This window comes from Parus major, chromosome 1A (genome assembly GCF_001522545.3).
Source record: "Parus major isolate Abel chromosome 1A, Parus_major1.1, whole genome shotgun sequence".
In the NCBI taxonomy this organism is placed as follows: Eukaryota; Metazoa; Chordata; class Aves; order Passeriformes; family Paridae; genus Parus; species Parus major.
Genome location: NC_031773.1, coordinates 3,348,772 through 3,367,691, shown reverse-complemented (window position 1 = coordinate 3,367,691; position 18,920 = coordinate 3,348,772). Strand labels below are relative to the sequence as shown.

General features: G+C 43.0%; 1 protein-coding gene across 1 annotated transcript in view; it reads left to right on the top strand.

The window, feature by feature from the left end:
* SFMBT2 (Scm like with four mbt domains 2) overlaps positions 1-18,920 on the top strand; it is a 90,874-nt gene that overhangs the window by 31,527 nt on the left and 40,427 nt on the right. Inside the window, exons 5-6 of the mRNA XM_033514583.1 lie at positions 2,356-2,602; positions 7,425-7,522. Of these exons, the coding sequence (XP_033370474.1) occupies positions 2,356-2,602; positions 7,425-7,522 (345 nt within the window). The remainder of the gene's footprint in view (positions 1-2,355; positions 2,603-7,424; positions 7,523-18,920) is intronic.

The window sequence follows — 18,920 nt, the reverse complement described above, 5'->3', positions numbered from 1 at the left end:
GGGGCATTTGGACAGGAGACAGACAGATGGTCCTGCAGGAGCCCCTCGTTCTTTGTCCCTCTGTATTTAGCCTGAAAGTGAGGGCATACAGGAATTTACTTCCATGAAAGTGCTCACACTGGCTTGTGGGAAGCCAGTGTGCATCCAGGCACCATTTTTGATCATTTTGTCCCACCATCCACAGCTACATCCTTTTTCCACATGCCCAAGCAGTATGAATATACCTGGCAGGGAGAACTAATATTGAACCATTAGGGATTTCCCCCTCCCCAGGTCTGAGGGATGAACATCCTTTTCAGACCCCAAATAATCCATTACTGGACGACTCCCAGGTGGCATATACAGAAATCTGATGGTGTCCAGCCCCCATCTCTGGTGTGTGCCAAACCTCCCCTTTCTGCAGGCAGGGAAGAGAGGCAGCCCCAGGCAGAAAAGCAGAGAGAGAAAACATTGTGTTGGCTTGAAACAGTTTCTGACCCTTCTCTGGTGTTTTATGTGCTCAGTGCTGTCTGTGTCGTGCAATGTATGTTGGCCCCTGTTGGCAGATTTGCTGTTCGTGAGTGCTGCAGATTGTTGTTAGACTGTTAAATCAATATGTAGTGCTACTTTTTAAATCTTTTTTTTTACATGCCAGCTATGCATGTGAAGGGTTCTTGCATTATGGTAAATGTTAATATTTCATGCAAGCCGATTATTAATCCTAGCCATTCAGTTCTCATGGGGTAAGTGACAACCCATTGGCTTAAAATTTAGCACACAAATCAGGGAAGCAATATTCACTTTGATACAGCCAGGGATTTATTATAATAAGTTAAATCATTACACCATCGTTTCATATTAAAGAATATTTTGTTGCAATGAAGCAGTTGTATGAAAGGGGGAGAAAATCCACATTTAAGTGGATTTCTGTTGTATTATTAAATTCTGACACTGCATTTTGCCGTGAAATAATATTTGAAGAGATTATACAGATGCTTGCAGCTTGCACTCTAGAAAAGTACCTTATTATGGCAAATATATTGTTCTGAGAAATATCTGTTAATCATAAAGGTGTTAAAAATTGTACATGTGATAAGCTTTTAGTTAATTTTAATTGCATTTTCTGTACCATATTCTCATTCTCTTGCCTGCTTTTTTAGATTAAGAGAGATGTATGAAAATCAGTTGCATCTCAAAATTTGAATATTTTCAATATTCAGTAGGAAAAATAGCTTTTTGAAAAATAAGGCTTTCTCCTTATTTTGTTTTGTAGCCACTGTTAGAAAGAACCATCCTGGACTGACTCTTGATTTGCAGAATTAATATTTTAAAATGTAATGTGAGATACTTACATGGTTTAATTAAGTAAAAGTGGGACAAACACACAGGAAAAAAATAGTCTTTGTTTTTAATGGATTTTGCTTTGCTTAGCATCTCCTTTGGGGACCAATGCTTCCAAGTCCTGGGGTCATTTTAATGCTGCTCTTAAAACCCCGGAACTGAGACATTGCATAAGAATTTAAACTTGTATTTAATAAAAAATAAGAAATCTAACCATTATGTTAAAGCTTGAGAACACAGAGAATGCTCACAGCCACAAAACAAAAACACTGAGCCCCAAAGGGGTTGTTCTGCAGAGCATCTCATGGTTTTTTAATGCCTGTGCTTGCAGGTGGAAAGTTACACACATGTGTAAATGGCTGCAGAACTGGGATCCCAGAAAATAACCATGTGGAATCAAATAACCTCAGTCACTGGGATTTCTTGGGCATGGTGGCTTGACCCAACAAATCCTGTGTGCCTTGGGCTTGGATCCAAACTTCCTGTGGGCTTTGAGCTTTGAGATAACCCCCACAGACTCATACATCCATGGCTGGGGGCGATAATTTGCTCTCCAAGCCAGTAGGAATAAGATAAAGCTGATCTTGGGGAAAGAGATGAGTACACAGAGGAAAATTTCTGGGTCATGCACAAAGTAGTCACTTTTTAGGTAAATATTAGGGTCAGTCCTCTGGTTGGTTCTTATCAGCTGCAATCAATGAGAATTTGTTTGAAATCCTCCAATACAACTGGGCTTTGAGTAGTTCAGGAGCATCCTAAATGGATGTGCCTTACAAGCTGTTCCACCTTTTATTACTCTTTTTTTTGTTGTTGTTGTTGATGATGTCAGTTGAGAAATTAGCACAACTGTTGTTTTCTGTTTTACTTCTGAATTTGCACTTGGAAGACATTGGGTAAAATAGAAGAAGAACAGACTGTTTGCTGATCGCTTGGATGATGGTGTGAAAAACAAAAATAATCTTCTGCTGTCATCTGTTTCCTTGAGAAGTCTTCAAATAAAGTTTAAAATAAGGAGTTTTGCTTCTATTCAAACAGCCTCTGCGAGGAAAAAACCCTGTAGACCTCATTACAGTTGATTCCTTAATAGAGCTGCAGGATTCCCAGAATCCCTTTCAGTACTGGATAGTTAGTGTGGTTGAAAATGTTGGAGGAAGATTACGCCTTCGCTATGTGGGATTGGAGGAGACTGAATCCTATGACCAGTGGTTGTTTTACTTGGATTGCAGACTTCGACCAGTCGGTTGGTGTCAAGAGAATAAATACAGAATGGACCCACCTGCAGGTAAAGAGCTTCCTTAAAATATTGTCTCCCTTTGTGGCTTTCACTGATGTTTTGAGATACTTGTGCAGCACTTTGTCCTTTCCTAGCATTCACATTGCTTTGACAATAGTTTCACAAATGGGAGGTGAGATCCATCTAATTTGGGTTCAAAGGGGGTCAGGTGAACTGTATTGTTAATTAAATAAATTCATTTGAAGTCTTTGCAAGTCTGTCAGACCATATGAAACACCAGGAGATTACAACTTGGGAGAAGAAGCTTATTAGGGTTGAGTTTAGTGTTCAAACCAGTTTGAATGGAAAGGGCTTGGGACTGCAGTTAAGCCAGTCTGGGATCACAGATTGATCCACCTTCTCCTGTGTAGGTTAACAATCTGTCCAGGTCTGTGCCTCGTTTTCTTTGTGCTGTAGCTGAAGTTTTTCCATGAATATTAAATTCCCCGCCCCTGGGAAGGTGTTTCTGATGTGGCTTCTGTGTCTCACACCTGATGAGGAGAGTTGACCCCGATATGTTCAATTCTTGTGGTCACAAGTTTGTGTGGGACTTAGGTCTTGAGTGTTTTTTGGTAGATTGTGTTTCTCTTCACTGGTTGGTAGGAATCAATGTTCCCCATCACTTCTAATTTAGATGTGAATGCTGGAGAGCATGAATATCACCCACTCTGTTATTTTACAGAGTCTTTGTGTTTCAGAGAAACAACTTCTTCATTGACCATCTCTGAGCCCTCTTGGCCTATATGGGTTTAGTGAATATGGCCCAGAGGAGATTTGTTCTTTCTCTTTGTTCATTTCATTTGCTTTCTACTCTTTCCTCCTGTTATCCAGTTGTACATCTTCTCTGTGGATTCCCTACCCCTCATGCCTTTATTTTCATTTTTTTCAGCTGTCTTTCTCTAAATTTGTTACTGGACTCTTTATTTGCTGGAGTTTTTTACTTTCTTTCTCCACTTTCCTTCATTTAACTTTTAAATTTCTGTCTTTCTTACCTGTTTCCATCTGATAGCTGTTTCCTCTCTGTGCATTTCTCTGGTCATTCAATTTTTAGTCAACATTGTTATGAATGGATTCAATGCCCAGATCTTCTTCCTGATTTATATTGACTTAAATAGGTCTTCATTACTTCATTACATATCCTAGAGTTGAATCTTGTAGGAGTTCTCTGAGAAAAGAGCCTTCAGGTCTGAACTCTGCTGTTTTTGCTCAAATTTTCTCCTGATCACTGCTTCTGGGGTCTTTGATTGATCCCCTTCTGGCCCCAGCTGTCAGGCTCTGCACTGCAGGGAATAGCCAGTCAGGAGTGGAAATGTGAGGAGTTCCTGGAGTCAGGAATGATGGTTGTTCCACTCCTGATCATTTGGTGTCCACCTTACATGGAGTCACAGAATCGTCAAGATTGGAAAAAAACCTTTATGATCTTCTTGTCCAACCACCCAACATGTCCATGAGGCACAATGGATTAATGAAGTATATGAGACATTAACTGAGAGGAAGACGACAGAAAAAAAGCCCAAGTGGCTGGTCTTAGGGGATCTGCTTCAGATTAAAGCCTCTTCAAAAGGAATCCTGGAGCAGTCAGGGAAGCAGTAGTGAGTTGTGAGGACGAGATGCTGGCAGCAGAGAGCTCTAAAGGAGCTCAGAGATGAGGCTATTTAACCACAAATTCAAAAAATGAAGTCTCCTAAGGACCTGAGGCCTGGAGACTCTGTCAGGGATACATCCCTGGTATCATCTTCTTTAGAAAAGAGTATTTGGACTAAGAAGACGTCTGTTGTGTGAAAAACCTAGTGTGGACTTTCTTAGGAAGGAGAGATTCTGTGGGCAGTACCTTGTTTTTCACACATCAGGGATTAGATTGACCTGCCACAGTGCAGACATCAAAAGACAGTTCTGCATGAGAAACTGCTTTCTCTTTGTAATGAGTAGGGAAAAGAGGGTGCCAAGACAAAACTAACATAGGTAAGATGAAATGACATCTCTTAAAACCTATTTTTTTCACTCAAAGGGGTTGAAACTGATGAACACACATCTGGTTTCCTAAAGTTTGAACATCTGAGGGCAGTTTAGGCGACTCCTGCTTTGACAAAGGGAGCAGCCTTAGACTGTATCAGAGCTGTTACAAATCTCCTCCAAAGAGATGCTGAGGACATGTAGCTGCTCCCAGATCAGGCTGTGTGTCCCCTTGCTGTCACACTAGGGTGTTGTTATACATGACTTCTGCAGCTTGAGACAGTGTTTTGCCCACCTTTGACTTGGATGCTATGTACCCACGCTGAGTTTTATTTCCCTCTGTGTCTGGGGTGTGACCTTTTCCTGTTGATCCACCTCTGGAACCTGCCAGGTTTCACTTCCAGCTCAGTCTTTCAAGATGCAGAGCATCTCAGATAAAGGAGATCTCATGGACCCAAACAATATTTTGGATGGAGGAGTCTCTTTTCTGAAGCCACCTGCATCCTAACACCCACTTAATGTGAAAGAGGGTCCTCTGATGTGTAAGGTCCCTTCCAACCCAAACCATTCAGTGATTCTATGAAACATCATCCCAGCTGGCTTCTCCAGACAGACTCTGTATATCTCACAAGCCCATTTAACTGAAGCAAAGTGGTTATAGCTTATTTTTCCCTTCAGATGTATATCTGAGTCTGGAATAAGCCTTCTTGCTAGTGCAAATTGGCACAGGCTGCTTGACACAGAGCCACTGATGGCCTGAACTCAGCTGTTTATGCAGGAGAAGATCATCCCATTTTATGCTACTTTTTATTTAAAGACAAATTGCCAGTCATTTTAATTGCTCACTACTTGTGAGCCCTAATACAAATTGACACAGTACACTTTGTTCAATTACCTGCAGCCCTGGCACTTAAATAAAATGCTTTATGCTCTTTTAACCATGCAATTTAGTGTCCATACACTTGCCAGCATAAGCAAGATGCCACTAATTGAATGTGTACATGATATTCCTTGCTGGACCTTGAAAACCACTGGAGTTGCCTCTGTGTCTTGTATTTTGTTGACACTGCCCAGAGAAGTTACTGCTTGTTTTCGCTGATTTGGGCCAAAGTTGCCCAAAACGTGGCCAGAGTTGCCCAAAATACCAGTTTCATCTTTCCTGTGCTTCAGTGGCATCATAATAGAAAGTGAGGGTATGTTTCCAGAAGGGAAGTATCAGTTCTGAACTCAGACTTGAAACAACTGCAATGTTGGGGTAAAATCATATTGTGTTAAGTATTCCCCTGTAAATGAAACAAAAAAAGAAATAAAGTGAGTTGTGTGTCTCCCTGCCTTTCATGCTGATCAGAATTCCTGCAAGCAAGGGAGAAGTGGGGCAGCTAAACTATAAAATAATGAACAATTAGATAAAGAGTGCACTTCTTAACACTTGTGCCTGCTGCACACACTGTAAACGAAGACTTGAAATCTGTATTCCCGTTAATAACCAGACAGCTGAGGAATTAAAAATACTGCCCTGAAAGGTTAACATTCCCCTTCGAGTGTGTTTAAATTCATATGCATATCCTTGATGTCTGTTCTGAAGTAGTGAGATTTGATATAGTGGAAGTATAAATACATCCACTTCAGTGAGTGATTCTGCAAATCCTGTTTTGATAAGGTCTTAAATCTGTTGAGTTCAGAGCATAAAATTCTCTTGTACCATCACTGCTAGGTGGAAACAGTGCTTGCCAATTCCTTTTTTTTTTTTTTTTACGCATATTTTTTATTCTCTCCTTCAGAATTGTAAGATACAGCAGTAAATCTTCTGCTAGCTAGTAAATATATATGGTTATTAGATGTACAGGATTTAAATGCAAATTGGGCCAAATTGAACTTTGATGTGAATGTGGGAAGCCAGACTGGCCAAAGAAAAGCTTGATACTCTTCACTCTGTACCAAGGTTCAAGTTTATTATTGAGCAAATGTTCATTTCCATTTTAATAACTGTTGCAATCTATCTACCTATCTTCTCTCTTTGAGGCGTTGATATGAATGTTCTGCAGTAACTTGTTACGTGCAAGATAACAATGTGTTTTCTAGGGCAGGAGTAAATCCAATATAATGTTCCTCATCACAGTATTGTTTCCTACATTGTTCCCTTTGATGATTCATAGGCATTTCACTGCACTGAACCATAAAGGGCTTGTTAATATCATGATTTAATAATATTAAACCTGTGTAAAGAAACTCACTGGAAGCAATGTGAAGCTGCACAAAGATGTTGCCTAAAAGTGTAATGATGAAAATTTGTAAGTGTAAGTCCTTGCTCTGGTGTGATGCTCTGTTTGAGTGTGACACCAGAAAATGTGTCTGGGTAGAGATTTAGCTGAAATGTTTCTTCCCACACCCACCCCAGCTCTGCAATTAAAAAAAAAAACAAACCCAAAACCAAACACTTTCTGATGAACGGGTGCCTTAATAATGACAATTTTTGTTTTGTTCAAATATGACTAATTGGCTAAAGACCTGAGGCTCCTCAAGCTAGGAAACATCAGGTATTTTGAGAAATGAAAATCAAAGGAGAGGTTTTTTTCACTGTTTTCAAGTAATGAGTTAATATGATTCTCATTCCTTTGGCAGTATTTGAAGGATGTGAATTTTTCTGGGTTTTACTCCAAGATACAAAACACAATCTTCCTCCTGTGTGCCCCTTCTAGTTGCTTTGTGTTGAATTTATCCAAGCTGCACAGCTTGGAATATAGACACTGTTCATTTCACTTGCTCTGTCCATTCATATGACTTAAGAACTTTAGTCTTCCAAAAATGTTTGATCTCCAAACAGTCACCTCTTGGTTTTGTTGTTCTTCTTTCCTTTTTGTTACTGTCATCCGTTTAGATATCTATTCTCTGAAGACTATAACTGAGTGGAAATGCGCTCTGGAAAAATCCCTTAATGATGCAGCAAATTTTCCTCTTCCAATGGAAGTATTCAAGGTAAAAGATACTTTTCCTTTGCTTGTGTTGAATAAATATCATGTCATGTTTAGCAGCTTATGTTAAACTTTTTCCAGAAAGGCCTTAGCTATAATTCATAACCATGGAAGGTCACAAGTTGGATGTTTGTATAAAACACTTTTTACATGTGGACTTATTTCTTGGTTGGTGTTTTCTGGGGGCTGGGGGTGACCAGCAGGGATTTCTCCTGTTTATTTTTCCTGTGTCTTACTCTGTTAGACATGTGCAAAGACATCATACACAGCTGTGAAATAGTAAGGCTGTGAATATAAAAGTTGACAGAAACTGGACAGATTTCTGTGAGCCTTGCACCAAAGTTTTCTCCTGATCACAAGCCTCAGAGACCTGTACTGGAAGTGAGAGATAATTTTGTTCCTACATATTTTTTTAATTTTTTTTTTTTTTTATAATTCTCACTCTGGTGCTTCAGCCCCAAGGCACTGGCTTTAATTTCCCGTGTGAATCAGCACTGCTGTTAACCAAGGTGGCTCCAGATAATCCTGATTTACAGCTGTGCCTGCCTGGCTTCCAACAGTTCTGTCCTGGCTGGGGTGGGATGGGCAGCGAGAGGATGCTCAGGGAGGTGTGTGGGAGCACAGCAGTGACCCCATGTCTCCAGTGTCACCTCTTGCTTGGGGACCTGCTGGACCAGGCTGCCCTCCCCACCACCAGCCTGGGGACCCTGTGGGTTTCTTCCCAGCCCTTGAGTGGCACTGCGCTGGGACACTCCAGAACATCCATGGAATTGGTGCAGTTCATGTGTGGTGATCTTTTGTATGATCTAAAGATGAATTAAATGTCCTTAAATGTGTGGATGTGGCACTCAGCGGTGATCTTGGCAGTGCTGGGAATTGGTTGGATTTTGATCTTAGAGGTCTTTCTAACTGAAACGATTTTATGGTTCTATAACTGGAATAAGGCTGTTATCATGTCCCATTCTGGCTGCCACAAAACCCCAGTGCCACCTTCAGCCTCCCTGCAGGGATGTGCCAGCAGCTTCCTGTGAGGAATCCAGGCTCCTCGCCCAGCTGAGCACTCAAATTAGCAACGTTAATTTGGGGACACTTTGCTAATAGCCCAGGCAGTGGCTCATTGGCAGTGTGGGAGCTCTGCTGTGCTGGGAGAAGAGGGAAGATTTGTGTTGGCCTTGGGCTGGGATGTGGGCTCGAGGAGCCCTGTTTTGAGTGGAAGTGGCGTGTGGAGAGTTCTGGGTCTCTGCCACTCATCTCATCCAAGGCTTCCATCTGCCAACTCTATTAAAAGTTTGCATTGGCAGCTTCAAGATCAAAAGTGTTTTGTGTGGGGCAGGGATTAAATCACAAAAGGGAATGTCTAATGTGTAAATTTTATTCCTGTCTATGTGAAAGAGTGAAGAATGTTTCTGATGAGGCTCATGGAACATCCTTTTTTAAAGAAAAGTTTATAACTAACAGCTGTGTTGCTGCCTCTTGCCAGCGTGCCAGACTTATACCCACTTATTTTAATTATTGCATGCAGGTCATAAATTTGAATTTAGCAAATCCCAGTTGCTGTGCTGTGTGGTTGGAGCTTGCAAAGATGTTCCTCTTAGAAGACAATGCAAAACCTTGGAATGCTTGAATGGCCCAAGAGGAGAGTTATTTTGGGGCCAAATGCAGCAAAAATGTCAATGTTTAGGTCCATGACTAGGTCATTGGGACTTCTTTATTTATCATAATGTGGAAAGTGAGCACAAAATGAGCAGAATTCAGTTTGGTGCTGTCTGAGCCCTGGTTCTGGTGCTCGGAAGGCAGGAGACTGAATAATGTTTTTGTGTGTGGGCATCACTTTATTCTGCCCATTTAGGGTGAGTCAACCCCATTTTGTACATCTTAATTACGGACAAAATGACAAGATGTCATCTGTGCCTCTGAGCAAGTCTTCCTCTAGTAATGACTTAAACATGAGTTAAGGCTTTGGGAGATCTGAGAGTAAACTCAACTGATCTTGCAAAAAAAGCCAGTGATTGTGTGTGGGACCTTCAAGTAGAATCCCAGATCTCAGCAAAGAGTGTCCTATCCAAAGGTGTCTTTCATAACTTCTTTTTATTTTTTATTTTTTTTATTTTCTTTTCAAACCCAGCACAGAAGTATTGTTTCTACACTGTGCCTGGGGCTCCTTGCTACTGTAGCTGTCATGTGTTAGATGAGATAAAAAACACAAGGTTTGACAGCTGGCAACTCTTAGAGATCTTCTGGAAAGCTGAAAATGTCTACTTTGGCAGGCATGGTGACTGCACACTGAGCAGTTACATTCTGGTTTTCCCACATTTCCCTGCAGAATTCCCTGGCTGAGCAGGGTGTAGGTGTGTGCTTGCTCTTCATGAGTAAATCCCCTGGGCTGGATTATGACTTAAATCCGTGTTGTCCTTAAAGCTTGCATGACTGAGGGAAGTTTCACTGTGATGCCAGCAAACTGTCCCCAGGAGGTGGCACTGGCAGAGCAGAGCCACGTTTGCCGTGTGAGAAACAGCTGCTCCCAGGGGTCTGTCAGCCCATTGCTGCTGTCAGCGGTGACACTCCTCAGTTTTGGTGTCACAGGGTTGGGTTCTGCCTGAGAACTCAAAAACCATGGGTTTGAGCCTGAATTATCAATGCTCAGGAGTGTGGCAGAGCTGAGCTTGGCACGTGGTGGTCTTCAGCAGCAGCTCAAAAACCCTATTGCAGCAGCACAGCCCTGATTCCCCTCTTGGCATCCAGGGAGAGGACACCAGACCACAGGAGCTGGTTACAGAAATCAGGGAGAAGGCTGCAAACAGGATTTTCTTTTTTTTTATTTTTTTTTTTTTTTCCTGGTGCTGTTTTACACTTGGCCATATGTTGGAAGTGTTTGTAAAATGCTTTAGGATCCTTTGAGAAAGGAACGTGATGTTTAACTGCCAGAAAATGCTGCTATTATGCAGCTACTAAACATAGTGTTTTGCAAACTGCACATCCTGGCATAAATTTTCCTCTTCACAAAAGCTTTTTGCAACGCACCTGCTATTTTGTCGTTCCCTGCTTTTCAGAAAACATGTTGATCCTTGAAGAAAAATAAATACAGACAGAGTATTTTCAAGGATGTTTGAATGGCTTAGGAGCACAAATCCTTCCAAACCTTGGGCCACAACCCAAGGACATGTGTCCTTTGCTGTGTCTGCTCTGATTTCAGGGTGCTGTTGGGATGCCCCTGCTCTTGGTTTGGTACTGGTCATAAATGATGGCTTGGGCTTCAGGGGACATCTGATAAAATGGTCAGGGCTTGTTGTGAATAAAGATGGTCAGAATGTTACTGGGGCCTGATTTCGAGGAACAATTTCAGTGGTTTGCTTCAGTGCTGGCATTGCTTTAAGAGGAAGCCATGCTCCAAAAACAGCCCTAATATTACAAATCAATGCATATTTTAGAGTTAGAGCCCAGCAGCTTGTACAAGGTGGATGGGTTCAGTTTCCTGGAGAGAGGCAGACAGGAGATCGTGGATATCTTCTCTAGTCTCCCATTCTGCTTTCTCCAGTCTCCTGTGCCAGATCTGTGGGTCCCATGCAGATGTTACGGATCCTCACCTCAGACACTTCTGTTTGGGCAACTAAATCCTACCCAGGATTTGGGGTGCTCATCATGTGTCCATGGATTTTGCATATTGAATCCTGTTCCCAGTTCCTGTGAAGTGAGTCCTGATGACTGGCTTGGATGGAGCTGTTACCAGCCACATCCCTAAACCAAACCCCGATAAACTACTCGAAGAGCACCTAGGAGAGAGAGGTGGTATCTAAGACAGGTGGAAGTTGCTGATTTATAGCCTTTGGTCCCATTCCTCTACCCTCCTCTCCTCCGTTCCTGAAGTTGTTGTTTGTTTTTTTTCAGCTCTAAATCTTCCTAGAGAAAAACCCTGCTATTATGCCCAGCCCAGAGTTCCCCTGTTTCTGACTGGAGCTTCTGGATGTCTCCTGTTACCAGTTAATAGTATTAATTAATACTAAAACTAACGACATGGAAGGAATTAGTTGGGACAGATCTCTCCTAAGGAGACAGATGGAGGGACCATCCACCACCCAGGCAAGAGCTGCCCCTGAAATCCAGGACAGAGTGGTGCTTCTAGTTCTAAACTCACAAGCCTGAAGACAAATATTAAACAGGACTCCTTCCTACCAAAAAAAATGTTTTTTTTCTGTTGGATGAACTGTACATTTTAGTAGTGAGAGTAGGAGTGACACTTCCTCTAAGACCTTGATTTTTTATTTTAAAAAAAGAAGACAGTATCTCTCAGAATTTAGCAAACATTTTGGGTGTTTAGAGTGTTTTCTTCCAGTGTTACATATTCTGGAAGAGTTTAAATGAGAGAAACTCGTGGGATACTTTCAACTCAAACAATCCTGACCTGGCTGCATAAGTAGCTTTGAAGTCCAACAGGGTTTTTTTCTGTCCTCATCCCCCCTCGATGGGCACGTGCTGATGCAGCAGCCTTTGCACAAGTGTGCCTTTGGTTTCCCTTGGAAGCCAAACCCCAATCCCGAGCTCCTTCATGCCCTGATGGCTTGGCTGGCCCTGGCTCCGCACGCTGCGCTTTAATAACCCGCGAGTTGCCGTGTTGTCTGCAGGCTGCCAGATTATTTATACTCCATCTGTTCTTCCCCATCCGTGGGCTCGCCAGCCCTTTTCCATGGCTGCTGTTTGCCTGGCTGGGAGACGTGCATGGCTTCCCAATCCCTCTGTTGTTCTGCTGTCTTTTGATCTTCTCCTGCCTCAGCTCCATTGAAACCATTTATCTTTGTAAGAACCAAGGGACACCACAGAGGGAGTGAGGATGTCTCTGGTACCAGGGGGTGAGATGGAGCCTGGTGGTACCTCTGTGAGCAGTGAGCAGCTCTAGCCCTCTCCAGCTCCCTCCTGACTGTGCAGGGCTGTGCAAGGATTTGGTTTGGGAGAGCAGTCCAAGGGGGTGAAGCCAAGCCCTGTCTGAGGTGCCCCCAGGGTCTGTTTGGCAGCACCATATGAAAGTCACGGTTGGGAGAGAAATGCTAGAGGCTGTTCAAGCCAAGCAGATGGGATGGGTGAGAACCAGGTCCCTCAGCTTTCCTTGGCCCTCTTGCATGTGTAGTTTTCTTCATTACATGCTGGAGTCTCTCAGGATGGGGAGAAGTCAGCAAAAGAACCTGGTTTAGTTGAATCACTGCATGCAGGCGTGGTGTGAGGGAGTTTGTGACATCCTCAGCTCCTGCCTTCCACACCCCTGGGCAGTATTTTCCACTGAGAGTGGCTAATGTGCACCTACAGCAGCATCTGCTCCCGTGTATGGGGTGGGTGATACCTAAAAGTCACCCATTTTAGGGCATTTTGCAAGGGTGTATAGTGATAGGACAAGGAGGAATGGCTTAAAACTGAAAAAGGGAAAGGTTTAGATTGGATATTAGCAAGAAGTTCTTTCCTGTGGAGTTGGTGAGGCACTGGAACAAGTTGCCCAGAAGCTGTGGCTGCCCCATCCTTGGAAGTGTCCAAGGCCAGGTTGGACAGGGCTTGGAGCAGCCTGGGATAGTGGAAGGTGTCCCTGTTCATGGCAGAGGCTTTGGAATGAGACGATCATTAATGTCCCTTCCAACCCAAACCATTCCATGAGTCTGCTATTGTATGATCTAAAGATGAATTCATCTCCTCAAAGAAAGCAAAAGCAGCTGTGGTCTGTAGCTGTTTTTCAGGGTGGTTGTAGCTCACAATGTGCATTGAATTGGCTCCTGATCCTCTCTGCTCTAACAAATTCCTATTGATTTCTCAGTAACGATTCCTGCCATGATGTTACCGAGGGCAGCCTCAGTCCCTCCTCACAGTCGAGGGGCTGTGTGTTGAGGGGGTGAGAGCAGAGACACTGCTGGTTTCACTCTGAGCACTCAGGTAGCTGTTCCCACCTGTGCCACCCTTTCCATGTGACTTTACCCCCCGTGAAATGGGACCTGGGCGTGTAACACAACCGGGTCTCACCAGCAAACGCTTGGGAAGTGCTGTGGCTCTGAGGTGCTAAAAAACTCAAACCAAACACACGAAAAAAAATCCCAAGTGGATAAATATCCACCTCTTTTACCTCTGCCCATGCTTCCAGTGCCCAAGCAGAGTGCTGTGTGGGAGGGGATCTTTGCCCTAATGCCATCTGCAGCGACCCGAGCCATACGGAGAAGGTGCGCTTGGATTTCGACCGGCTACTCTGCAATGTTGCTGTTTCTATGGTAACTATTTTTTATTCAACAAGAAGAGCTTAAAATCTGTAGGGCTAAATCCAATCCTCGGCAGAAGCATCTGCAGTTTTTCAAGGGGCTCTTCAGTAGGTGCAGTTTGTAGCTGGTTCTCGTTGTTTAAGGGTCATGGTGTCTCTAAAACCTCCCTCCCAGCACGCTTTCCTCATCATCCTCACCCCACATCTCTACATTTTGGCCTTCCTCTGATGGCTCTTGTCAGAACAAGGGGACAATTTGCACGTGTTATGTCTTACAGGGGCTTTCTGTCTCCCTGCAGAGAGTGCACCTTCAGGGAAAATTGCTACGTGTTTAGCCATGGAAGTTGGTGAATCACAAACAAGACTGATTCATCTGCAAATAATGCAGAGGGTTATATTTGGTAGCATTTCTTTCTTTATTTCCTTTTTTTTTCCCTCAATTAAAAAACAAATGCCAGATTCCTGTGGAGGCAGTTTAACCACTGCTATTACTGTGTTTGTGACTGGCTCCCAGAGGTGAGCTTTGTGATTAAAATTAGGCTATTAGAAACAGCCAGTTTCTTGGAGAAATTAGAGAAAACATGGAGGGGAGGTGATTTCTTCGAAAACAAGAACCAAATCAACTAATATGTTCCCAGTTACACCAGATGGGCTCTGCTCCTCTGTATTCCTTATTTGGGTTAACCAGGAGAGGTAGGACTGAAAGCAAGAGTTATGGTTAAAGGAAGCTCAGGTCAATAATTTTTTAAGTGGTCAGTTTTTCTAATCAGCCTCTCAGCCTTCCAACTTTTCAGTATTGAAACTCAGTTCTGAATTTTGCATCAAGTTGCAGTTTTGTAATTTGTGTGCATCTGACTGTTCTGGACTAAAAGAGCCCTGACTTCTAAGAATATTTGAAAACTTGCCTGAAATTTGAAAATTAGACCCAAATGAGAGACTTTTGCACTTTCCTACATACAGTGTAAGCTTCTGCCTTTAAAATTGTATTACTCCAGTTGTCTTGAGCAGAATGGGCTGAAAATGTACATTTCACAGTTGGAAAGTGATGTTCTTCCTTGGGTTTGGAGACACAGAGCAACCAGCCCAGAGTGCAGCTTCCCTGAGTGTCAGACAAAAGCAGCTTAGCCAGGTCCCCCTGCTCTATCAGCTTTACCCAGTGCACTGTAAAATTACCTGAGCCCTACTCTTGTGATAGGGACAAAATGGAGTTTATCTACACCCAAATGACAGTTTTTTAGCAGATATTACATTTGTTGACCTGGTATTTAGCTACCAGGTTGGACAAATGGCAGTGATGATTTTGAAATTTCTCCTTCTGAGTCCATCACCTAAAACTAATACTTACTGACTTAATTATCAGGACTTAAGCATGGCACCCACACAGGTACCTCCCCTAAGGCTTATTCACATCCTTAAGAATAGCAATGCTTTTCTGAATCTGTTTGTGGATGTCTTTTGGAGGGACATTTAGGCTGCCATGTCACGTGGCATTTCTGAAATCCACACTGCTGGTGGCTTGTTAGCTGTGAGGGAGAAAATGATGCGGCTATCTCAGACCCTAAAGAGAGAAGGCTGGGAATTTGGAGCCTGTTTTTGCTCCCAGCACTGTGGCTGACTTGTTACTTGACCTCCAGATGTTGCAGTTCCCAGTCCCATGTGTGATGCTGGATGCAGTGAGCTGTTGCAAAGCCCATCAGTAATTTTTGCAGTATAATTACAGAAACACAAGCCATGTAAAGATGGAAATCATGGTACAGATGTGTCTCAAAGCAGGGCTGTCTTTCAGGTGGCCCAGAGGGTCACAGAGTGTGCATTTGCAAATGCACCCCCTGCTCTAAAGCTGTGAGCGTGGGGCTGAGTTTAATTGCTTTTTTGGGATTATAGTGAGAGCTGTGACAGCTCTGGCTATTGCCAGTGGGTTTGGACTGTGAGTGACAGACGTTCATTGAGGGGTTTAGCAGTGCTGCACTCATTACCCAGGAGCTGTAATCCATCATGTTAGAGACTGTGACCCTTGGAGTGAGCAGCTGTGGTGCCCATGCCACGTTAATTTGTTGAATGTTTTGTGGCATGATTTTTCACTTTGCTGTAAGGGACTCTTCTGCGTCCTCATTAATTGTCAGTCCGGGTTACTTGACTGCTTCTCAGCAGCCTGAGGGTGTTTCCATTGCCCTCTCAGGGCTTGTGAACCCCAGGACAGGCTATCTACTGGTATAAATTACAGATTCACAGAATCAGTTGTCTCATTTAGTTTGGAAAACACCTCCAAGATCGACTCCAACCATTAACCCAGCACTGCCAAGCCCACCACTAAACCATGTCCCCAGATGCCACATCTGCACAACTTTTAAATCCCTCCAGGGATGGTGACTCTAACACTTTCCTGGGACAGCCTGTGCCAGTGCTTGGCAGCCCATTCAGTCTAGAAATTATTCCTAATATACAACTCAAACTTCTGTGTGGTCAGCAAGGCTGCTCCTGGGAGGCACTGACTGCCAGCAGGAGTAAAGGCCCACCATGCATGAGGCTTTAAAATGCTCCAGCTGGTCAAAACTATTCTGCCTGTTGATCTCCATTTCAAAGGAAATTGAAAATCACTTGGAGAAGTTGCTGGAAAATAATGGCTGGTGACATCCTTGCTGGTGGTGTTGAATGCTGTGAAATAGCAGCAAAGGGTTGAATTCTGCCACCCATTATCATTTTAGGCATTTCTTTTGTTCAGCTGCAGAGCCTGGCGGGGACCAGGAGAAAGTCTCACCCCTCTAGTCCTCTCCTTGTAGCTGCTTTTATTAAACAGGCGTTGTTCCTGTCAACGTGAATAAAGGGAAGAGAGAGCAGTTCATTATCCAGTGTATCACTTTGAGTCTAATACTAATTAAAAGCTTTGCCATCACTTCTCTGGAACCTATTCTTAGAAATTATGTAAATTAATTGGAGTTTTGAAGAGGAGCATATGCCAAATCCTGAGTAATTCCCTGCTGGCTGAGGCAGCTCCAGCACTGGAACTGGAGAATGGCATCAGGAATCTTTTTTCTTTCCTTTTGTGGCTGCAAAAATACAAAGCTGCTTTGGTAAATTCTGGTGATTCTCTTTAGCCAGTATACAAGGCAGATCAAATATCCAGACCCTGACCATTTTCCAGAGAGGTACAATACAAAGGCTTTTTCTCCATGAAAGCTTTTCCATCTAAAAAATGACATTTAACACAGAAAGGGTTTTCACTTCCACTGCATTTCTCCAAAGAAATGCATGTTCCTGCCTCAAAGAGGATTTTGACCCTCAAAAGGTAGACGTACTTGAGATCCCATGAACTCCCCTTGTGATTTCACTCTTGCTACTAATTTAATGGGGGAAATATTTACTTGCTGTGCTGAATGACATGGGAGATCTGATCCCTAGGTACACAGTGCCTTTGAAGTAAAATACCTTTAAATATTATTAGTGCTTTTCCCCCCTCTATCTGATTATTTTTCCCCTTTGAAAAAAAGCCAAAACAAATAAAAGGAGAAACACCGAAGAAAATGATTCAGATAAAAAGGAGAAGCAGTATAGTTCAGTGTCAGTATATTTTGGTCTCAATCAACAAATCACTTTAAAAGTTGATTAAACTACTTGCGTGTTTAAAGATAAACATGATTAAGTACTTTGGTGGATCTTGGCTTATTATGTATTGAGGCTGGATCTGAGCGTGAGTTGAATCATGGAGTGTTTGTGGGGAGATGCTGATTCCAGATGCACATTTTGCAAAGTTGCCTTTTCTTTACAACCTCGCCCCAAGGATTAAGAGACTCAGAGTGTGGATCCTCAGGCAGAAGGAGGCAGCCCTCCAGTCCAAATGCTATTTTTCCTTTAGGGGTTTGAAGTTCAGTGCTGGTGAGGTTGGAGTTTTGCAGCCATCATCTCTTCTCTTTGAATCCTTCTCAGTATTAAGTTTTTGGTAGGACCTCAAAGCTCATTTCCTTCCACTCCCCTGCCACGGGCAGCAACACCTCCCACTATCCCAGCTTGCTGGCCTTGAACACTTCCAGGGATGGACATCCACAGCTTCTCAGGGAAACCTGTTCTAGTGACTCACAGTAAAGAATCTGTTCCTAATACCTGATCTAAATCTGCCTTTTTACAGCTTTAAACCCTTCTCCCTCATCCTATCATTGCATGCCCTTAAGAAAAGGATACTCGAACTCCTGGATCTATGCTCCTTCCTCAGCCATTAATTCCTCGGGCTCTGGGCTATTATTCTTAAATACTCCTGAGTTTCCTCATCAGTATTTTCTTCTGCTTTGAGACAAAATTCATTATTGTTCCGTTGGTCTTTTTTTCCGCTTTTTGGCTCTCACTGAAAAGGGCTCCATAACACTGCAGGTTGGTAAGATGAAAACAACCATTCATTTAGCTGTGGTTAGAGCTTGTAAAAATCCTTATCTCTACCAGCAGTTGGAATGTAAGATCCCAAAATAGAAATTGTTAAGCCCTTACAAGTGCAGACAGTTCTTGGGAAAAGAAAGCACAATGAAACGCAACTTCGGATCAATAGAAAATCACTCTAGAACAAGAATACCACGTGTAGCAATGAATGTAGATGGGATTGTTGTTGCTAACCACTTATTAGATAGCAAGCTTTCTGCATGTATTTTGGAGTAGTCTGTGAGTGTGTGCTAAATATAACATCATCTCTCTTTATGCTTGTATTGGCTAATGCACCAGTGGTTTAGAAATACAGTGGGACATTTTTATTGAATGAACACAAAATGCAGTCATTACCCTGGAATTAGGGTGGCAGCTTGTGTGACTGTTAGATAGGGATCACAAGGGATGGAGTAATTAGGTGTTAAAACACTAAACTGGTGGCAAACTGAGGAGTTGAGTCTGGGTTGCTTCTGAATTTCAGGACTGCATCCCCAGAGCTGCTGTGCAGAACCCTCTGCGTGTAGCCTGTGGGTGCAGCCAGGTTTTATCCCAGGTGGAAGTGTTATGCTGGGCATGCACATGAACACAGCTGCCTGCTTTCCCATCTTGTTCTCTAGTTGCCCACATTTTGTGTCTGAGTTCAATGTCCAAGCCTTCATCCATTTCCAGTCTCCTGGCTGGAAAAAAATACCTTTCCATCTTGCCATCATGGAGACCAGGTGCTTATTTTGGTGCCCTGCAGGTGCTGGACATCCATCAGGGTAAATCAGGG